At 45.8% G+C, this 22519-nt stretch overlaps 1 protein-coding gene across 5 annotated transcripts in view; it reads left to right on the plus strand.

The window, feature by feature from the left end:
* HECTD4 (HECT domain E3 ubiquitin protein ligase 4) overlaps positions 1 to 22519 on the plus strand; it is a 1724100-nt gene that overhangs the window by 183574 nt on the left and 1518007 nt on the right. For all 5 annotated transcript variants that reach the window (XR_011199486.1, XM_069214810.1, XM_069214812.1 and 2 more), the window contains exon 5: positions 19088 to 19196. Coding sequence is in view for 4 of the 5 variants with exons in the window: in XM_069214810.1 (XP_069070911.1) it covers positions 19088 to 19196 (109 nt within the window). In the remaining variant the exon portion in view is untranslated. The remainder of the gene's footprint in view (positions 1 to 19087; positions 19197 to 22519) is intronic.

Below are 22519 nucleotides of genomic sequence, written 5' to 3' on the forward strand. Positions count from 1 at the left end.
TGGGCAGAACAACTTTGACCCATTTATTTGGGGTGAGGGTATGGCCATACCCCCAACCTCTTATTTTGAAAAATAAATCTTCCTTGGTCTCTGGTGGGCCCTTGGGGGCAGATGGGCCTTCCAAAATAGGTCAGTCTGCCCCCAAGGGGGCAGTTATGGGCAACAGTAATGTGACCCCATGGGGAGAGACCCATGCCCAAGGGGATGCCCCCTCCAGTCAAAACACACACATACACACACCAATCCATGGTGTCTAGAGGTTTCTGCCCCCTTTGGGGGCAGAGTGGCCTAACAAAAATAGGCTGATCTACCCCCAAGGGGGGCATAAATGGCCTAAATACAATTTGCCCCCCATACATACAAACATAAAGTAAACCAAACAATATATATATCCCTGGTGTCTAGAGGTTTCTTCCCCCCGGGGGCAGTTCCGGCTAATTATATTAGGCTGATCTGCCTGTGGGGGTGGGGGTAAAGGGGGAGAGCAGAAAAAGCCTAAAAATACCCCCCCCGTGCTGACATCATCAGACACCATAGGGGGGGGATGTCATGAGGGGGGCCGGGGATGGAAGGGAAAGCGATTCCCCTTCCATCCCTGCCTAGGGAGGGGTGTGCCTGGCCCTCGGGGGAGCTCTAGCACTCGCCCGGGGTCCCTTAGCAGGACGAGGTGATCTCGTCCAAGGCACCGGGGAACCGGCGCCTTGGACGAGATCACCTCGTCTTCGGCACACTAGGGGTTAATACATATTCTGAGATGGCAGATAATATCTGTTTTCTCCATAGTGAAAACATTATGGTGTATGTCCTCCATACCTGGAACGGATGACCTGCCCAGGCCCTTTATAGCCCTGCACCTCAAGGTCAAACTCGTTTTTTCAGTAACCTTCCCCATATCATTGCAGAAGAAGATTGCGTTTATCGTGATGGAATAACAATATTTTTTTTCTGTCTGAAGCCTATATTCTCTGTTAGAGACATGTTATTGAATTTCACCGGCAAATGGCAAATGTCAAATGTCAGATGTCAGCCTGTGGCGGTGATGAGTGCTGTTTCTGTACTTCGGTTGGGCCTGAATCCAGACTGCGTGGTGTCTGAGGTGGTCGGTGAGATGTTGGTTGATTAGTTTCCTAAGATCTTTGCTGGGTATGATAGAAGGGAGATGACTATTTAGTTGGAAAGCATGGCTGGGTCAGCAGATGATTTCTTGAGCAAAGGCACAACAGTGGCATGTTTTCATGTGTCCAGCAATGTGGCTGAGTTGAGGGAAATGTTAAGGGTGGGTGTTAGTGCTTCGCTGATTGATTGGAGTCCTATGGAGAAGGTTTGATGAGCACAAGGTTCTGATGGAGCCCTGTTGGAAATTGGCATGGTGTGTGGTAGGTATTTACACCTAATACCAGGTCCAGGTATCCCCTATTAGTGTAGTCAGGGTCTAGAAGCCAGGCTCTCTAGAAGTAGTAGTGGATGAGCAGCCAACGCTTATCTAGGAGACATGCAAAGCTCATGCAATACCACTGTAGTCACACAGCACTTGCACCCATGAAAGAAATCACTCAGTGTTACAAAAATAAGTGTACTTTATTTTAGTGACACAATACCAAAAAGTACTAGAGAGGCAACTCACCAATAGGAGGTAAGTAACACACCAAGTATATACACTAGTTATCAGCAATAGGCATAGAAAGTAATAGAAAAGAGTGCAAAAGCAGCTAGACAATAGGAGGAGACCAAACCATATACTAACAAAATGGAATATGAACACAGGACCCCCACCTAGGTAAGTGGAATATGTAGAAGGGAGCGTGAGGGTACTAGGAAACCCCAAAGGTAAGTACCACAGTTCTCCTCTGGAGGAGCTCTGGGCACCACCCCAGGGGTGGTGATGGACAGGGGAGTGGTACTCCCCTTTCCATTGTCCAGTTTCGTGCCACAGCAGGGACTGGAGGTCCCTGAACCGGTGTAGTCTGGTTTATGTGCCCTTCAAAGCATACCATGCCTTGCGGAGGCTATCCCTCCCACGCCATGTAACACCTATTTCCAAAGGGAGAGGGTGTTACCCCCCTCCCAAAGGAAATTCTTTGTTCTGCTTTCCTAGGCTCAAGCTGTTCAACCAGCAGGAGGGCAGAAACCTGTCTGAGGGGTGGCAGCAGCTTTGGGCTGCCTGGAAACCCTAGAAGGCTAGTAGAAGCAATGCTGGTGGTCCTCTAAGGAGCCCCCAGAGTGCATGATATCATACTTTCAATACTGGCAACAGTATTGGGGTATGATTCCGACATGTTCGATACCAAACATACCTAGGTTCGGAGTTACCATTATGTAGCTGGAGATAGGTAGTGACCTATGCCCAGTACACGCATAAAATGGCGTCCCCCACTCACGAAGTCCATGAAAATGGTTCTGGAGTTCATGGGGGCAGCTCAGCTAGTGCAGGGGTGCCCTCATTCACAGGTGCTTGCACCCTGCTCTCAGGGATAGGAGGGCCTGCCATAGGGGTGACTTACAGTGACCTGGTGCAGTGACCTATGGTGAAAAAGGGTGCATGCACCCTTTCACGGCGGTTGCAGTGGCAGGCCTGCAGAACACTTTACATGGGCTCCTCATGAGTGGGATAATACATGCTGCAGCCCATGGGGGATCCCCTGGTACCCAAATGCCCTGGGTACCATATAATTGGGACTTACATGGGGGGACAAGTATGCCAAATGTGGGGTGAAAATGGTACAAGTTACCAAGTTAGGAGGGAGAGAGCATAATCACTGGGGTCCTGGTTAGCAGGATCTCGGTAAACACAGTCAAACACATTGACAACAGGCAGAAAAAGGGGGTAACTGTAAGAAGTTGGCTCTGTATATACTATCTCAAGGTGAGAAATAGTGTGCACAGAGTCCAAGGGTTCCCCTTGAGGTTGCTAGTGGCAATAATAGATAATACTAAAGCTCTATTTGTGGTAGTGTGGTTGAGCAGTAGGCTTATCAGAGAGTAGTGTTAAGCATTTGTTGTACACACACATGCAGTAAATGGGAACACCCACTCAAAGACTTAACTCCAGGCCAATAGGTTTTTATATTGAAAAATATTCTTTTGTTAATTTGTTTTAGAACCACAGGATTCAGAATTCAAGTAAGTACATAATTTGTAAGGTACTTGGCATAGGTAAATATAGAACTTTGAATCAAAACAGTAATGTACACAGTTTAGCAGAAAATGGCAATAAGCTATTTTAAAAGTGGACACTGCAAAATTCAACAGTTCCTGGGGGAGGTAAGTACAAGTTAGTTTAGCAGGTAAGTAAAGCACTTACAAGTTCAGTCTCTGGGGCATAGGCAGTCCACCGCTGGGTTTTGAAGTCAACTCCAAACACTCAGCAACACAGGGCCGGTCAGGTGCAGAGGTCAAAGTGCAGCCCAAATAACATAGGCACCTATGGCAACTAGGGGTGCTCTGGTTCCAGTCTGCTAGCAGGTAAGTACCTGCTTCCTCGGGGAGCAGACCAGGGGGGTTTTGTAGATCACTGGGGGGGGGATCCCAAACAGGCACAGAAAATACACTCTTGGCGGCACAGGGGTGGCCGGGTGCAGTGTGCAAAGTAAGTGTCGGGTTTTGTATTGGCTTCAATGAATGGACACGGGGGTCACTGTGGCGATGAAGCAGGGCACAGGGAGGCTTCTCGGGCCAGCCACCAACTGGGCAAAGAAGAGGGCCGCCTGCTTGTCTCTCCTGCACTGGTAGTTGGTTCCTCTCGGGCCTAGGGGCTGTGAGTGTAGTGCTTCTTCCAGGCATTGGGTTCTTTGTTACCGGGCAGTCGCGGTCAGGGGGAGCCTCTTGATTCTCTCTGCAGGCATTGCCGTTCGGGTGCAGGGAGGTCGTCTCAGGGTGGCCACGTCGTGGGAGTCACCCGGGGGTCCCCGCTGCAGTGTTTGTTTCTCTGGACACGGGCTGGGGGTGTCGGGTGCAGAGTGTTAGGGACTTGCGCTTCAGGAGTGAGGTGAGAGTCCCTTTAAAGATGGTTTCTTCTTGTTGCTTTGGACAGAGCCGCTGTCCACAGGAGTTTCTTGGTCCTTTGGGTTGCAGGGCAGTCCTCTTAGTCGGCAGAGGTCGCTGGTCCCATTGGATGCACCGCTGTTCTAGGTTCTCTGGATCTGGATCTGGAGACGGGCAGGTATGGCTGAAGCCAAAGCAGTTGTCGTCTCCGTCTTCTCCCCTCAGGATTTTCAAGTCAGCAGTCCTTCCTCTTGTTCAGGTCATCAGGAATCTGTATTCCTGGGTTCAGGGTCACCCCTAAATACTAAATTCAGAGGTGTGTTTAGGGCTGGAGGCGAGTAGCCAATGGCTACTGTCCCTGAGGGTGGCTACACCCTCCTTGTGCCTCCTCCCTTTGGGGAGGGGGACACATCCTTGATCCTATTGGGCTAAATACTTCAAAGCAAGATGGAGGATTTTCAAAGGAAGGGGTCCTGGCTCCTCCTTGTTTTACTCATTATCTCCTCCGGACTTGCTGCCAAATGTGGGGGATGTGTCTAGGGGGAGGGCATGTCCACTAGTTGGAGTGCCCGGGGCATTGTAACACCAGGCTTTAGCCTTTGAGGCTCACAGCCAGGTGTTACAGTTCCTGCAGGGGGAGGTGTGAGGCACCTCCACCCAGGACAGGCTTTGGTCCTGGTCAGAGTGCACAAAGGCACTCACCCCATGTGGCCATAAACTCATCTGGAAGTGGCAGGCTGGCAGAGACCGGTCAGCCTAGCACTATCAGTTGGGCTGGCAGGCAGGGGGCATCTCTAAGATGCCCTCTGAGTGCATTTCTCAATAAATCCCACATTGGCTTCAGTGGGGATTTATTGTGCTGGTGCTGGGGCCTGGTTAGCAGGGACCCAGCACAATTTCAGTCATAACTAGCATCAACAAAAGGCAAAAGGTTAGGGGTAACCATGCCAACAGTGGCATTTTCCCACAGTAACCCTGGCAAGAAAGAGGGTACTTTCCTACAAGCCCCCTGGTGGATGATCTTCATGGTAGCAGCGATTTCTGTGGTGGTGAATGCTGGTCAGTTTGTTCATTGGAAGTGATGGGAAGTTGAGTTGTGACAGTGACTGGTCTGTTGCTACTAAAGGATTCTGAGAGTTTATTGCAAAGGTCTTGTGAGGGAGTGATGTTTCTGTAGGCGACAGGAGGCTCAGTGAAATTTTTGGTGATGGTGAAGATTTCCTTGCTGCTGTTAGCACTGGCGTCAATGCAATCTGCAAGAGCTCTGCGCTTGATGTTCTGTATATGTCAGCCCTCAAAATCGCCACCCGCGAACACCACCAGCTGATCCGCGCCACCAAAAGAGCATCTTTCAAAGAGAGACTGGACAAGAACACCCACAACAGCAAAGAACTCTTCAACATCGTCAAAGAGCTCTCCAATCCCAACGCCAGCTCCAACTCCATCACGCCCTCACAAGAACTCTGCAACTCCCTCGCCACCTTCTTCCATCGAAAGATCACCGACCTACTCGACAGCATCGGACCACAGATTCCGCCGACCACCACGGAACTCACAGCCCCAACCATCACCCTCAACGCCTGGACACCCATCAGCGCTGAAGAGACCAGAACTACAATGAACACCATCCACTCCGGTGCCCCCTCAGACCCATGCCCACACTACATCTTCAACAAAGCCGACGCCAGCATCGCTCCCTATCTCCAGAGCATCATCAACAGCTCGTTTGCATCTGCCACCTTCCCCGAGAGCTGGAAACACGAGGAAGTCAACGCTCCCCTGAAGAAACCTACGGCGGGCCCCAACGACCTGAAGAACGTCCGCCCCATCTCGCTCCTCCCCTTCCCGGCCAAAGTCATCGAGAAGGCCGTCAACAAGCAACTGACCAACTTCCTCGAAGACAACAACCTGCTCGACCCCTCCCAGTCCGGCTTTCGGGCCAACCACAGCACGGAAACCGCCCTCATCGCAGTCACCCACGACATCCGAACCCTACTGGACAACGGAGAAACAACCGCCCTCATCATCCTCGACCTCCCGGCTGCCTTTGACACTGTCTGCCACCGCACACTAACAACCCGCCTCCGCTCCACCGGTATCCAAGGACAGGCCCTGGACTGGATCATCTCTTTTCTCTCGGACCGATCCCAAAGAGTATACCTCCCGCCTTTCTGCTCGGAACCCACCGAGATCATCTGCGCCGTCCCACAAGGCTCCTCGCTCAGCCCCACTCTCTTCAATGTCTACATGAGCCCCCTCGCCAACATCGCTCGCAAACACAACATCAACATCAACATCATCTCCTACGCCGACGACACCCAGCTGATACTCTCCCTCACCAAAGACCCAGCCACCGCCAAAGCCAACCTGCAGGATGGAATGAAAGACGTCGCAGAATGGATGAAACTCAGCCGCCTGAAGCTGAACTCAGACAAGACGGAAGTCCTCATCTTCGGAAACTCCCCGTCCGCCTGGGACGAATCCTGGTGGCCCACGGCCCTGGGCACCACACCGACCCCTTCAGACCACGCACGCAACCTCAGATTCATCCTGGACCCCCTTCTCACCATGACCAAGCAAGTCAACGCCGTCTTGTCTTCTTGCTTCCACACACTTCGCATGCTCCGAAAGATCTTCCGCTGGATCCCCGCCGACACCAGAAAACCTGTGACCCACGCCCTCGTCACAAGTCGCCTGGACTACGGAAACACCCTATACGCAGGAACCACCGCAAAACTTCAGAAACGTCTTCAGCTCATACAAAACGCCTCTGCACGCCTCATCCTCGACGTGCCACAGCCACATCTCCGCCCACCTGAAACACCTGCACTGGCTACCCGTCAACAAAAGGATCACCTTCAGGCTCCTCACCCACGCACACAAAGCCCTCCACAACAAAGGCCCCGAATGCCTCAACCGTCACCACACCTTCTACACGCCCACCCGTCAACTTCGCTCCACCAGCCTCGCTCTTGCCGCCGTCCCTCGCATCCACCGAACCAACGCTGGAGGGAAATCCTTCTCCTACCTGGCAGCCAAGATGTGGAATTCCCTCCCTGCCCACCTCAGGACCACCCAGGACCACCTCGCCTTCCGGAGGCGTTTCAAGACCTGGCTCTTTGAGCAGCAGTGACCCCCCCCCCCCCCAGCGCCTTGAGACCCTCACGAGTGAGTAGCGCGCTTTATAAATACCTTGATTGATTGATTGATTGATTGATATATGCTGGTGGTGCCTTAAGTCTGATTTGAAGATGTCTTTATCTGCGGTGTCTTGACTAATTCTACATTTGCTCTCCAGTTGCTTGCAGTGCCATTTCGTTAGCCTGGGTTCCTCTGTGTACCAGCTGCCTGGTGGTTGGGCTCTTGCTGTTGCTTGCGCTTGAGGGGGAGTCATGGTTTTAGCACATGCACTGATCCAGCTGTTGAGGTTCTTGATGGCTTTCCGCAAGTTGCTGATGTGCTTAGGCCAGTGAGATGATTTTCCAGCTGTGGGAGGCGTTTCAGGTAGTGGTAGGTCTGTGGTGGTGCAAGATAAGATGCATAATCTGATGACAGAGTTATCTGCACAGGTCATAGCTGCTGGCTTGTTGACTGTGATGTTGCTGATTGAGGAGAAAACTGGGCCCAGTAGATGTCTGGCAGTGTGGCTGGGTTTGATAATGTTGTGAGAAAGGCCAAGGTTTCTGAGGGTTTCTAGAGGGCCAGAGAGTTTGGCTTGGTGCAGTCTTCTCAGTGAGCGGTAAGGTGCTGGTTTTGGTGATTAGGGGTGCAATGAAATCCATGGTAATGCTGGTGAAACGGGTGCAGGGTCCTATTTTTCTGTATATGAAGATTCCCCACAGGGAGAAGTTGGCTGTGATACTTATCTTGAACCTGAAATGTTCCAGCTGATGGGGGTGTCCATGTAGATGGTGCCGCTGAAGGTATCTTTGATTATGATGGCAAATCAACCTCCAGATTTTTGCTGACGGCCTTGCCTCGCAGTCTCGTAGCTGGTTAGGATGGCTGTAGCGATGTCTAGTGTTGAAATTAGGTTTAGCCATGTTCCAGTGAGAGAAAGCAGGCCTGGCGCGTGGTTCAGTATGTCCCATTTTTCCATGGTGTGTTTGGTGAGTGAGCAGGTGTTGAGGAGAATGCATGCAAGTGTGGCATGTCTGGGTAATGTTTGGTCTGTGTGAGCGATATGCTGGGGTGCTGGTGGTATGGGAGTGGAGGATGTAGGTGTGGGGGAGTGCATGAGATATTGCAGGAGACGCAAGTAAATACCTATGCTGCGTCGTGTGTTGGGGTGTTGCAGCAGTACAGTTATCAGTGGCTGGGGAGCACAGAGGAACGCAGAGGGTTAGTGGTGACTGAGGGAGAACCATGGTTCCTACCACCAGGCACAGATGGGTTCTCCCTCTACCCACCACTACCTTGCTGCTCTTCTCCATGCAGGATTTATCCCAGCTGCTGCTCACTGCAGTGCTGCTGGATAATGGGAAATCCAGAAATGTCAATTCCTATGCTGATGGATGATGGGAAATCCAGTGATGTCAATTCCTGTGCAGATGGTCTATGGGAACTAAAGCCCTCTTGCTTGATTTCCTCTTTTAAAGATGGCTTTGGCTGGAAATCAGTGATGTCACTCTGTTCAGATGGATGATGGGGAATCCAGTGATGTCACTTCTTGTGCAGATGGCGAAAGGGAAAATGCTATGTCATATGTTGTCATAATGGGTGAATGTCCTGCGTCTGAATCAGGGAACCAACGAAAGCTTTGCTCAGCTGAAAAACAAAGTAGTGACGTAAAGAATGCATTGGGTGTGGTTCCTTCCGATATAAACATAAATGTAGTAAGACATGTTGGTTGGAACAGTTTTGGCCAAATTGGGGACTATCTAGTGGTCCATTTCAATTTGTCTGAGGTGGCAGGCTAATGTTACAGCTTTCATACTCACTGTACCTCCTCCACAATACAAATCCATCCATGTCTCTTTATTTTTCTTTTTCCACCTCTCATGTAGCAAACAAATCAAAATTTGTCTCCACGTAGAACTCACTAGGGAACTGATGGAGCATATTCAGAAAGTGCAACAGATTTGAGATTCTCAGTACTTTGGAGAGTAACAAATGAATAGACCTTACCCATAGAGGCATTTTTTTCTCCCAGCTCCCTAACAGTGGAAAGGGCATGTGGCCAGACTCCAAACTTATTGAAGTTCCTAAGTTGGAATATAGGGGTTATATGAAGCAAGAAAAAGGATAATTTGTGGCTTAATTTAATCAAAGGCATTAGTATTGTATGTCTCCAGGAAACGTGGGAGGTTTCTAACTCTATTTTATGGGAAGGTTTCAGTTCTATATAATTGTTTTTTCTTCAGATATTCTCGACTCTTCAGGTAGAGCTAAAGGAGGCCAAATTACATCTGAATCACTTGATTTAGTTTGTAATTGAACTATGATAAACTGTGGTTTGCCCCAGTATGGTAGCAGTGTTACTAACCTGCTCCAGAATAGTAGGAATAATATAGCCTAACGTTCCTCACAGGGGATTCCATGGCGCCTGAAAACCCTAAGTTTTTTTTCTTGATTATATCAGAGTCATTTTCATTTACCTCTTTGATTCTTTTGGGTGATGTTAGTTTGCATCTTTGTGATGGAAAATGTCAAAGATTTACAAGCGTGCCTGAAAGCGACCCAGAAAGAATGCCACATATGGAACATTCCACACAAGAGGAAATGTTAAATTCTCAATGAATTAAAACTTGTCTGTACAGCCAAGATAAGGAGAAAAGACAAATCCTAGTCCAGAATTTGCACTTTAACTGGGAGAAGTGCCTCTACTGTTATAGACTTTCTATGGTCTGAGCTTCACTCGCCCCACTGATTAAGACTTTAAAGTTATATTGAGCAGGTTCAGTGATAATAACCCCATTAGCCTTCCTTTATGCTAGGGGAGCAGCAAAGGTAGCAAACGTCACACCCAGTTAGGTAGTTGTACTGTGAAATAATTTACTCAAAGCATCAGATTGAAATGGAATAAGGTTGATCCCAGACACTTTCCATACAAATGTGAACGTTAGCTGTGGCCAGTTTTTTAGGTTTACCTTAGCGAAGGTAGCACAGAAATACCTGCTTGTTTTAGGGAGATTAATGTGAGGGTTATTGTGCAATTAACATATCAAGGTTAATCAGAATCCAACTACACAGTGCAAATGGTTCTTTGTAATTTACTTAAGTTGCTGAGGGAGAAATTCAGACTTGATTTTTTTGTCATAGATAAAAAGGGGCGATAAGAGTGTATAAAACATTTGAAAGAGAAACTTTGGCTAGAGCTCTTATGCATAGTTCATTGTTCTGGGAGACAGTTAATTACCCAATTGTACTCAGGATGATGAAGGATGATGGGGGCTCTTTGTGGTCGCACCTACCTGCAGAGTTCATTTTGGTTTTGCATATGGCCGGAGGGTATTCAACCAATGATTAAATCTTTATTTGCTTTTAAAGAAATATACTGTGGCCAAGTAGTGTTCTTTGCCTGTGGCCTTCATGAACCTCCCCTCCGCATTCATCAGGGGTAAACTGTAGAAAATTCTGCTCTCAGTAGGAGTAGATAAGGATATCGTCCATTTCTTAAAGGACTTACACAGGAATATGATGAATATGACTGCGTGTGTAAGACACTGTACATAGTCCAAGCAGTTGTTGTACTGATGCTTTCAAGTTAAAGTTGGTGGGGGGAGGTGAAACAAGGATGCATTTTATCTTATTTCTTATTACGTTGTATATTAAATAAAATGAAGGCACCCCCTGCCCCGGGGGTCAGAATATGCTCTGCGTGGGGACCAGACCAATCACAGCTCTTGCTGATGAGTCTTGCAGCAAGTATCACACTGGGCCTTCATTGTGTTCTCTGTTTTGTCACCTTTATGAATACTTTAAGCCTTTGTACACATTTTAATAAGTAGCCCCAAACTAACACAGGGAAGACGATTTTAGGTTTAAGGGCGTGAGATAAGTAAGTTAGTGTTGTTTTCATGTCTGGGAGTGTTGTTTGATTGCAATGGCACTTCGTCTCTGCTCTTGACAACTAAAAAACACATGTTGGAAAGGTTGGTTTTCTTACTTTTTGATTCTGCATTAATATTTGAGAACAAACCCACTAATGCATTTGTAAAGATCTATTATGTCAAATGTGTTGCGGCTGCTTTATATGGAAGCGACTTTTGGGGATATGTGGACACCTCTGCCCTATAAATTGTTGAAAATAACTTAATGAGACATCTGTAGTTCCATCCGCCCAGTATCCTGTCCAACATAGCATGAGAAGAGCTGACATCTACTTTCCTTCTATCCTCTCCTTAGAGCAGGATCCTCCAATGAGTGGCTTGTGAGCAACTTGTAGCTCTCCGCCTACTTGTAAATAGCTGTCCTGTATGCAGCCCAGCCTACTGATTTGGAAGCTTTTGCTTGGCTGAATTAATATATGTATACCAAAATTGAACAACGTGTAATGTGTGTACTTTCAGCTCTCCTAAGCAGATGTTTGGAGAAAGGTGGTTGAAGTTCCAAAATATATTTAAAGCTGATAATTGAGTAATAAATCATATAGCATTATGGAGACTTACTTCCAATATTTATACCTTGGTGCAAGAGGAATTACACCAATGGCTGTAATGTATTACCCACATAGTCATTCCAAATTGACAAAGCCTTTTTAACACTACTGCTGGCAAACGTGCACCAATGTGATTAATGCTGTTAATTTTACACTTGGTTGCCATCAATCTTATGTTGTCTGATGTGGTCACTATTACGACACTAATAATATTAGTAGCTCTGAATGATTTGCAGTGAACATAACTAGTTCTTATTGCAGAAAAAGTTGTAGCTACCGGCTTAGATGTGTCTCAGTTTAACTCAAGAGGAAATCAGAGCCAAATAGAGTATTCTTGAGGGATTGTATCAATCTTGAGGGGACATTTAGGATTCCCTTGCTGAGCTGTGTAAAATCCTCATATACAGCTTTAGGGCACATAGCAAAAAAAAATCTGTTACTCCAGTGCTGAATATGAAATCAGTTTTGACTAAAACTATTTTTGTCTCTTATGATATTAGAGAAACCAAGAAAGGAACTGACATGTTTTTATGTTGCTTAGGTGGTGCCATTAAACAAGGTTTTTGAATTTTTAATTGGTTTTATTCAACCAATGTTTGATTACATTATTCTTTCATGGTTTTTCTTAATCAAAATATAAAAATATGATGATAGTTCCCAACAAAATCTTCTGAGTTCGTCTAAAGCTGTACACAGATTGTACTTTGATGCTCTCAAATCATTATTCGTTGTATGTGTGCCTCAGAAAAGACTTTTTGATGTATTTTATTATCTTGTCACTAGCGAAGTAATGCATCTTCTGTATACTATTTGAAGAAGTGTGGAGAGCTACAATCCCTCTTCTTCCATTGCCTAAAGCCGGTAGTGTCATTGTGAGTGGGCCATTCTTCAAAACATTCATCCGATTGAGTTTTATTTGATCGTAGTCTACAAAGTCCTGACAGACCACGTGTGTCTTCAAGTAATTAGTGACTATGTGGATTATTCAAAAATGTGGTTGTCTCTCAATACAAATCAGTTTAATTGCAAATGATTGAAGGTGAAACGTGAATGTGTGGACACTCTGGATCCTTATGGAAGTCAACATAGTTAAATGGTCAGAAAAGAACAAGTGCACCTTTCATCACCATTCTGGTGATCTATAGACTGCCCAGACATTCAGAAACCACATTTTCTCCCTTATTCCAGTCTCATGTGGTTTTTCCTCTCCTAGTTTTCTAACTCTCTGCTTCTCTTTAACAGTGTGTGCTTAGTTCTACCACAGAGACCATGTCATTTGTTTTCCAGAGGAGGCCAAAATCTCCACTTCCTTTAAAACATCCTCATTTCTTTAATTGAAAACTTGCTTACTGTGGGATTTTTCAGCAGAAAAACAGATGATTTGAGTACCGTGGCAAATGCCTTAATCTCTGCCACTGGAGTAGATGATATGTGCTTCAATATGGTCCCAGCATAGACTAATATTATAAGTTTCTTTTAGAATCCATAGCTAGGTACCTTTATCCCTAGTTCGCTCAAAATAGTAACAAATATCCCTCGTTTTTCAGCAACAGAATTGATAAACTTCAAATCATAACTTATGATAAATATTCTGCTGCACCTGGTTGGTTACTGAAATTTATTTTCTCCTTCTAGGAACCCTTTCAGTAATTTAAACATATCTTCTCTTTAAAATGTGCTGAACACTATGCTTATATTAACCTATGTGGTCAGTTTTGCTTCTAATGCAGTAACAGTTTTTTCTCTCAGCTTCTCACTATCCCATTCATTCCAACCTGAGCTGGAGCCTGTCCGTCCTAGTTCAAGGAAGCCTCGAACCCTGGACGTAAGTGAGGGAACCAGGATTTGGCAAGCTCCAGTGATTTGAAGCGTTTTCATTTAGAAGTAGAACCTGTCTTCTGCTGTGCATAGCTGCAGGTGCAGTCAAGCCCGGTGAGGCAAATGTAACATCTTCATTCACTTCCTCCTGTGCATTGTGCTTCAATGTTGTTCTTTGCTGTGGCTGTTAAGAAGAGAGGGAGGAGGCACCAGATCAGGAAGGAACAAGCTGTTTTACAGAAGGCAGCAAAGGATACCTACCTCTCAAATTGTTTGGCAGGGCCAGACTGGCCATAGTGCGTATCAATTGTTTCCCTGGGAGGCTTGCATGGTGGTGGCCGGTTTTGCAGCAGTGGTGGCTAGTTTTGTTACTGGGGACCGGTTTTGCAATATCACCCCCCAGACACAAAAGCCCCGGGGGAGCTGATCTTACAAGGTTGCCAGGGCTGCTTTGTATTCCCGGTCCTGCTGTTTGCGTGTACTTTGCCTTCCCTGACGTACTAGTGGCCCACAGGAATGCAAGCACTGTGAAGGCTAAGGATCTGCGGCAGACTTGATGAGAGGTGGTTCCAATTTTGTATGGCAATGAACACAGAAAATGTGACATTTTTATCTCAACTCAAATCACTTCTAGACTGGTGGCAACCTTGCAGAACGAGTCCCCTGTGCTTTACTAGGCCTAGGGCTCTTCTGTGTCTTAGGTGATACCTTCATTGCCTCTCCACCTCGTCACAGTACTCCCTTAGCTAAGCCCTTTCTCAGAGAAGGTTAGACTCTATAGCAGTATGATAACTTAGTCTAGCCAACTGGCCTTGTGATGATTCAGCCTCCAGAGCTTCCTTACGTACTGAGCATTGGATTAGCATTTATGCTTTTGTTTTTACTCAGATCACTTTCCTGTGTGCCTTGAAATTAAAGCTGAAAGCCGGGGACTTGGCTTTGATGCTTACCATTTGTCTCTTGGTGCCCATGATAAATCATCTTGCAACCGAGGGCAAGCTCCCCAATGTGCCAGGCTCCTATATTTTCTTGCACCTCTGCTTTTACTCCAATTGCCAAACTTGGGTCCACTGCCAAACAAACATGGGATGGATGATACTCTAACAAGTTTATCTGACCCCTGCTCACCCACCCTCCCCCCTTCATCTACCTTACATATCCCCATGGAGGAGGCCTGTCTTGGTAGAGCCATACTATAAAATGGGCAATAAAGCCAGTACTGGGGATTAGGAGAAACTACATCCAATGAAGAAATGAGATTCCTTTTTACCCTAGGCTGCTGACACTATCTGTTGAGATCCCAGTGCCTTTGCTTAATTTGTGCCAAAATTACACAGCTTTTGTACATTTGACATTGCTGGAGGCAGGCTCCCAAGAAAAGCATTGGGCACCTGAACAAATTTCCTTTTTAACAATTTAAGCACTGCCCAGTACCTGTGCTGGAGAAAAAAAGATGTCTATGCTCTGGTGGCATCCTTCCAATCTCAGCTTAGTTGTTCTAGCACAAGTTTTCCTTCAGATTCAGGAGATTTAGATGAAGACATACTCCATCATGAAGGCAGCATCTCCCACTCTGTGACTGCGATACTGACTGCTTCCCAGGAGGACAAAACGTGTTACCTGAGATGGATCAAGAGGCAAAATGTGTGTGTTTATTGGCAGAAATTAGTGTTTAACTCAGACTTGGGCAAATTCCAGCATGGATAGCTACAGAATGTACCTGTGGTATGGATCAAGCAAGCTTAATTGTCCTCTTGTTTGATAGGAAGGACGTGTTTGGTCCCTTTACTGATGAGATCTTCCAGTAGCAGAGGACTGGAATGATTACAGCCTCGGTGCAAATGATCCAGTATCAGTTGGACAACAAGTATGCTTATATCCTGCATGGTCTTTCCACTGTTTCAAGCACAAATCCTTCTTTCTTTCCATGCCTTCTGCATCTGCCTTCTCTTCCTGACCACCGCCAACCAAGAGGAGGTGCTTCTGGGGAAAAGAAGACGTTTTTTCCTCTCCTGACCCAGCCAAGAAGTCCTATTGTTTCCCTGGGGTTCAGATGCCTCCTCAGCTTCATCTTAGGACGTCCACTACCCAGAGGAGAGGCTTTCCCTCCATACATGGGTCCTCATAGTTGTGCGTTTATGGGCTTCAGCTTCTCCAACTACCTCCAACCAGTCCACATGTACCCAGGTTTGTTTTCATTTCAAGTACTTTTGCAGGATTATTATTTTCTTATAGGCAAAATGGGCATATAATTTTTTCTCACTCCTGCATCTTTGTGATTTTAATTATGAACCCCTATCTAAAATGCAAGATGAAGTCAGGATTAAGTCCTATCGCATTCAAGAAGAAATACAGACTGTTTTTATGGGACCTGCACTCCGGATGCTTATTTTCATGATCCTGTCTTGGATGAACACGGGAAGTACCTCCACTTCATGGTGGTCAGCCAAGATTACCCATACAGGACACTGCTGTATGATCTGCATGAACACCATAGCTTCAAGACTTTACTGCCAAGACCTGTATTGTGGAGTTAAAGAGGGTCTGCATTCATTTCTACCAGGGTTCTAAGTGCACTGTCTGAAAACGTTTTTTGCCATCCTACAAGAGGATTAAATTCATCAATGCCATTCTTGGCTTGTGACCTGGAAACACTTTCTTTCTCTGGATAGAGTGTTGGCCATGAGCCAGACCATGGGCTTCTTCCAGAACAGAAGACCATCTCGACTTAGTGTTTCTAAACAGTTTAGGAACTTCAGACATACTGCACCTGGTCCCTGTGCTTAGCCTCACATGTGCTTCTGCAGCTCCACCAGGCTGGGCATTAAAACCAATTAGTGGAAAGTCAGCCTACAGAACCAAACTTCATATAGACTCATACTCTCAACTTTTAGTTGGGGTACCCCTTATTCAGCCTGCACCCACAGCTTTCAGTTGAGCCCTAGTTTGGATGGTGCATTTCACTATGGAAGTTCTCCATCAGTGCCTTGTTGGACAAATCAATCGTTCCACATAAATGTACTAGAGTTAAAGCCAATGATCCTGGCTCTGAAAACCATCCGTCCGCTGGTCAGAGTAGCAACAGTGCTTGTGTGCTCTTTTTTAAACTAAGGGGTGCTCACAACTGAAGGTCGAGCTATTGGAGTGAGTTAGTTTTCAGAGGATGCTCAAACTCTATTTAAAAAAAAAAGTGTCCTTGAGTTTCCAGCTAGAAACTGTTGTTTAAATTGTGGGTGGTTAGAAAAAATATGTACCTCATCCCTTTGGATTAAAAGTTAATTTTCCAGCCTTATTGTCTCTTCTACATGGGTAATTCAATTGCTTGCTTGGTTGGGTTACACCAATCTTCCGTACACCCACTAAAAGTAGTATTTCACTCAGCTGTTTCATTGATCAAAAATACATGCCTTCATTTCCCCCAACCTTCTAGTTACGTTGTCTGCCCTATCTGCATAGTTTGGGATAAATGTCAGGTGTATTGTTCACAAAGCATTTCAGCTCAATTCTTCTGCTGTCTGGCTGGAGAGTCTGTTGTAGCTTGGGTGTATTTAATACTTTGTTGAGGTCAGCGATGGTTGTATGTATTCTCTGTATTAGCTTTGCAGTCTTTTTTAAATTATTGATGTTAGGTTTTTTATTGAAACTCCTCTGCTGCCAGGAAGGATCATGTTTATAAAATAAAATAAAATGTATCTCTAACTATAACTTTCTTTGTCTAACTTCCAGGCTCGCTAATGCATTCTCTGTCTTGTATGAGTTCCTTTGGCTCCCTTTAAGGAGGCTCTAGCACATGTTCTAATTAGTGAGACCCTCCCTTGAATCTTAATTTACTTTTTAACGTAGATTTTGTGCAAGAATTTTAAGAGTGCAGCCTTCGTGACTCAAGCAAAGCTATTTGAAAACTCTGTTTGTGATAGCGAAATCCTTGACGAGAAGCGGTGAACGGCTGACTTCCTGATCCCACTGTGCAGTAACCTGCCTTTCCCCCAACACAAAGTGCTGGTCTTAATGCATCCTTTAACGTGCTCTCAGACTTTCACATGAGCCATAAAATAGGTCTCAGTATATGTTTTCCTAGACCTCTCTTCAGTAGAAGAGATTCTTTATTCTTTCTGCACAGGAGCATTGTAATTCTAGTACGATGTGAACTCTGACCCTAGTTCCCACACTCCTAATGCACTTTAAGAATAATCATCTGGCTTATAGCATGTCTTCTAAATACAGAATTTGCTTTGTAGCTGTCCCTAATGTTAACAGAAAATCACGAGATAGGTTGCTGTATTACTCTTTTCCCTCAGCTGTTACTACCATAAGCACACTGTTAGAGGGAAGGTGGCCCCTGAAGTATTTGTAGGGTAGAACAGGAGTCTACTGTTCTGCATGTCTTCTGCGGGTATTGTTCTTTGAATTTTTCTACATGAAGCAATGCTCGATTTATGTAAGAGATTTTTGAAGTAAATGTGTAAGACAGGCTGTTTGTATCCTTAAACCCTTGTCTTTGATTCAGTCACTGTTCCTATGAGTTGGAAATACATGCAAGATGGAGGAGTAATGAATTATGTGCTTCTTTGCCTTGCTCCTAATACAACACACCTTTTCATTCCATTGTTATAATTGGCTACTTGTCCTGATGGCCTTTTTCACATAGCTTTTGCGCGTGGGGGGGGGGGGGTATGGGGTAAGGTGGTATGCAATGAAGGTGTGCCTGCATGTTGGATTCAGATTTCAGTTGGTAATAAAAAGCATTAGTTGATCAATTGAGTGGTGCAGCAGCCCCTAAAATCATATCTGCTAACCCTTCAAATGATTCAAGTTCTCTTTGACCGCACTCTTATGTTTTCTCTCGGGAAACAAGGACGAACATGATCCAGGGCTGTCATCAGACACACCACCTTTGTTCACTTTTTCCGTTTTTTGTTTGGGCGCTTGGATCACATCTGATATACTGAAGTCACCCTGCAAGAATGACCGAACATTGTAACTGATGCTGTCAAGCAAGGGAACCATGATTCTTCACAAGGGAGTCAATGCAGGAAATAATCACTGTATAAACTGCGAGTAGGGATCGAGCAAACTGATTATGTGTTTTTTTTTCAGATTCAATACGAGTAACAGTGATGGAGAAGTTCAGTGTTTTGGTTCTACACATTAAGATGCCCTTTTGCAGTTTCCCTTTATTTTCAGAGTTTTTTTCAAATTTATCTTATTCCAACACATGCATGATTTGCTTGGATCTGACTTGAGCCAACCTGAATTGGGACTCGTGTCTGCCTCGCCCGTTGCAAGTACATCTGGTATAATCTCCTGTCCCAAAGGAGCGCGGGTTTCATCACACCCAGACATCCATTGTTAGTTAAACAAAGCGTCCCTCCCTCCACGGCTTGCTTCTCTAGAGCACTAATGCATCATAATTGGTCATGTTTCGCTCATCACCTTCGTGTCATCCTCCACAACTACCTCAGGCCCAAAAGGTTGACAATATATGTCTTAGTCTTTCAGAAGTGAACCTTTTGTCATACTTGCAGACAGCTGCTTAGGTTTTGCTATGTATACATTGTTTTAAATAAGCGTTTATTTTCATAATGTGCTTTAGATTGTGATTGCTAACAGTTGTGCTCTTCCAGAAATGATGCGGCTATGTGCTTCTAGAAAACGTTCATGGTGCCTTCCTATTTGTTGACATTGCAGATGCAGACCTGGGGCGTTGCCTCGCAGCAGATGGCCTTTATTTATACACAACGAACTCAGTGGGCAGGGGAATTAGCAAACTTGGGTCTGGGCTCCATGGCACCTTGCGGTAAGACACATTGCTTGTCTGGAGATTAAATGAGCTTGTCATTGTACCTTTTTAATTGTAATATATTCTGTATGTGTAAACATGCAACTTTTTACTATGTCTCATCAAAGTTTTATACCCAACACCATATATGTTATACTGCTTCTGTTTTTAAATTTTGTAATTTTACTAATAAATAGCTGGAAAATCTGCATAGACTCAGTATAGCTTTTCAACGATTGACAAATACATTTCATGGTATTAAAGATTAATTTTAGGGTCCAATGCAGGAGCCTAACGGAAAGAAACATGATCAAAACATGAACAATCTACTTTGATTCCATAGCAGATTAACTTGGTTTAAATGCAGATAGTAAAGATTTAGAGGCTGTAGCAATTGCAGATCGATGGGACCCACTACCAGATGTGGAGAGGGACACCTAAAATGTCATGTAGGTTTACAGATTTACGCCGGCCTTCAACCTAGCGACGCCCCTGCTTCCCCACAGAACCTGCAGGGCCTATGTTAAGTCTGTAGAAGAGGAAGTTATGTGAATACTGGCCTCACTTGGAGTGTAGAAGCTCAAAAGATGACTTCTAGAGTTTCAAAAATGGAAGCTAATGGTGAGGAATTAAAGCTACGCCGTAGAGCCAACAAGATGATGTATATTTATTGTCGTTTGTCTAGAACTTTGAAGCCAGGGAATCTAGGCATCTCTTATGCTGAAGCTAGTATGGAGATGATGTTGTGAGGTTGAAATAGGCCACATCGCTAAAACAGCCTCTTTCGAATTGGGGCATTTCTGCAGGATATTTCCAGAGTTTGATCACCATCTGTTTGATTTTTTTTTTTTTTTTTTACAATAGGTGGAAGAGGAGGTCATGGGTAAGAAAAAATAGTGAAGAAAGCAGTGGTGATTTGTAGTAGATGGTAATCTGCATAATAGTGCAAACTAGGAAGCGAAGAAATGTGCTGCGTGCCCTTTAAACTATTCTCCAAGACACGCAGAAATGTCAAGTGTGTAATTTTGTGTTTCTTTTTCCTTCTCTTTTTTGATGGCTTTGCTTGATGAAGCATCTTTTTAAGTGGTAGCATTAGTGTAGGAAGCTGGCTCTGTATGTATTATCTGAAAGTCAGAGATAGTGTGGACAGAGTCTAGGGGTTCCCCAAGAGGCTTGACAGAAGCAATAATAGATAATACTAATGCTCTAGTTGTGGTAGGCTTATCAGAGGATAGTGTTAAGCATTTGTTGTACACACACAGGCAATAAATGAGAACACACACTCAATGACTTAACTCCAAGCCAATAGGTTTTTATATAGAAAAATATTATTTTCTTAAATTATTTTAGAACCACAAGATTCAAATTGCAGGTAAGTACATTAGATGTAAGGGACTTTGCATAGGTATAGATAGGACTTTGAATCAAAACAGTAATGTGCACATTTTGGCATAAAATGGCAATAAGCTGTTTTAAAAGTCGACACTGCAAAATTCAACAGGCTCTGGGGGAGGTAAGTACAAGTTCGTTTTTGAGGTAAGTAAAGCACTTACAAGTTCAGTCTCCGGTGCATAGGCAGCCCACCGTTGGGGCTTCAAGTCAACCCCAAACACCCAGCACAAGCAACACAGGGCCGGAAGTGAAAGGGGGCCCAAATAACATAGGCGCCTATGGAGATGGGGTGCTCAGGTTCCAATCTGCTAGCAGGTAAGTACCTGCGTCCTCGGGAAGCAGACCAGGGGGGTTTTGTAGATCCCTGGGAGGGTCCCAAGTAGGCACACAAAGTACACCCTCAGCGGCACAGCGGCGGCCGGGTGCAGTAGGCAAACAAGGCTTCGGGTTGGTAATAGGAATCAATGGCGGGACACGGTGGTCAGTCAGACATTGCAGCCAGGGAATAGGGGGCCTTCTTGGGCCAGCCACTGACTGGGCAAGGGTGAGGGCCGCCTGCTGGTCACTGCTGCACCAGTGGTTGGTTCTTCACGGGCCTGGGAGCTGCGGGTGCAGTGCTTCTTCCAGGCATCGGGTTTCTTTGTACCGGGCAGTCGTGGTCAGGGGTATCCTCTGGATTCCCTCTGCAGGCGTCATCGGTGGGGTGCAGAGAGGTCAGACCAGGGTGGACACATCATCAGAGTCGCCTGGGGGTCCTCTCTGGGTTGTTGGCTTCTCTGGACATGGGCATCGGGTGCATAGTGGTGGGGACTCACGCTTCTGGAGTGAGGTGAGAGTCTCTTTAAAGATGGTTTCTTCTTGTTGGTTTAGACTCGGCTGCTGTCCACTGGAGTTTCTTGGTCCTTTGTAGTTGCAGGGCAGTATTGAGTCGGCAGAGGTCGCTGGGCTTGCAGGATGCGTCGCTGGTATAGGTTCTTTGAATAAGGAGACAGGCCGGTAGGGCTGGGGCCAAAACAGTTGTTGTCTTCCTTCTTCTCTGCGGGGTTTTCAGGTCAACAGTCCTTCTTCTTTGTAGGTCATCAGGAATCTGATTTCCTGGGTTCAGGGTCGCCCCTAAATACTAAATTTAGGGGTGTGTTAGGGCTGGAGGGCAGTAGCCAATGGCTACTGTCCCTGAGGGTGGCTACACCCTCCTTGTGCCTCCTCCCTTTGGGGAGAGGGGACACATCCCTATTCCTATTGGGCTAAATCCTCCAAAGCAAGATGGAGGATTTTTTAAGGAGGGGGTCACTTCAGCTCTGGTCACCTTAGGGGTGGACCTAGCTGAGGGGGTGACTCCTCCTTGGTTTTTCTCATTATCTGCTCTGGACTTGCCGCCAAAAGTGGGGCTTTATCTGGGGGCTGGGCATCTCCACTAGCTGGAGTGCCCTGGGGCATTGTAACACAAAGCCTGAGCCTTTGAGGCTCACTGCTAGGTGTTACAGTTCCTGCAGGGGAAAGGTGTGAAGTACCTCCACCCAGTGCAGGTTTTGTTTCTGGCCTCAGAGCACAAAGGCTCTCACCCCAGGGGGTTAGAAACTCGTCTCTCAGTGGCAGGCTGGCACAGACCAGTCAGCCCTGCACTGAAGGATTGGGTAAAATACAGAGGGAATCTCTAAGATGCCCCCTGTGTGCATTTTTTTTATAAATCCAACACTGGCATCAGTGTGGGTTTATTATTCTGAGAAGTTTGATACCAAACTTCCCAGTGTTCAATGTAGCCATTATGGAACTGTGGAGTTCGTTTTGACAAACCCTAAGACATATAATTAATATGGCCACAGTGTACTTAAATGTCTAGGAATGAACTTAGACACTGTAGGAGCATGCAGTCAGGCAGTATTTTGTGTGCATAGCATCCTGATGGGCATGCCATATCGACTTTGCCTTTTTGCTCCCCCCCCAACACA

This window comes from Pleurodeles waltl, chromosome 11, assembly GCF_031143425.1.
Source record: "Pleurodeles waltl isolate 20211129_DDA chromosome 11, aPleWal1.hap1.20221129, whole genome shotgun sequence".
In the NCBI taxonomy this organism is placed as follows: domain Eukaryota; kingdom Metazoa; phylum Chordata; class Amphibia; order Caudata; family Salamandridae; genus Pleurodeles; species Pleurodeles waltl.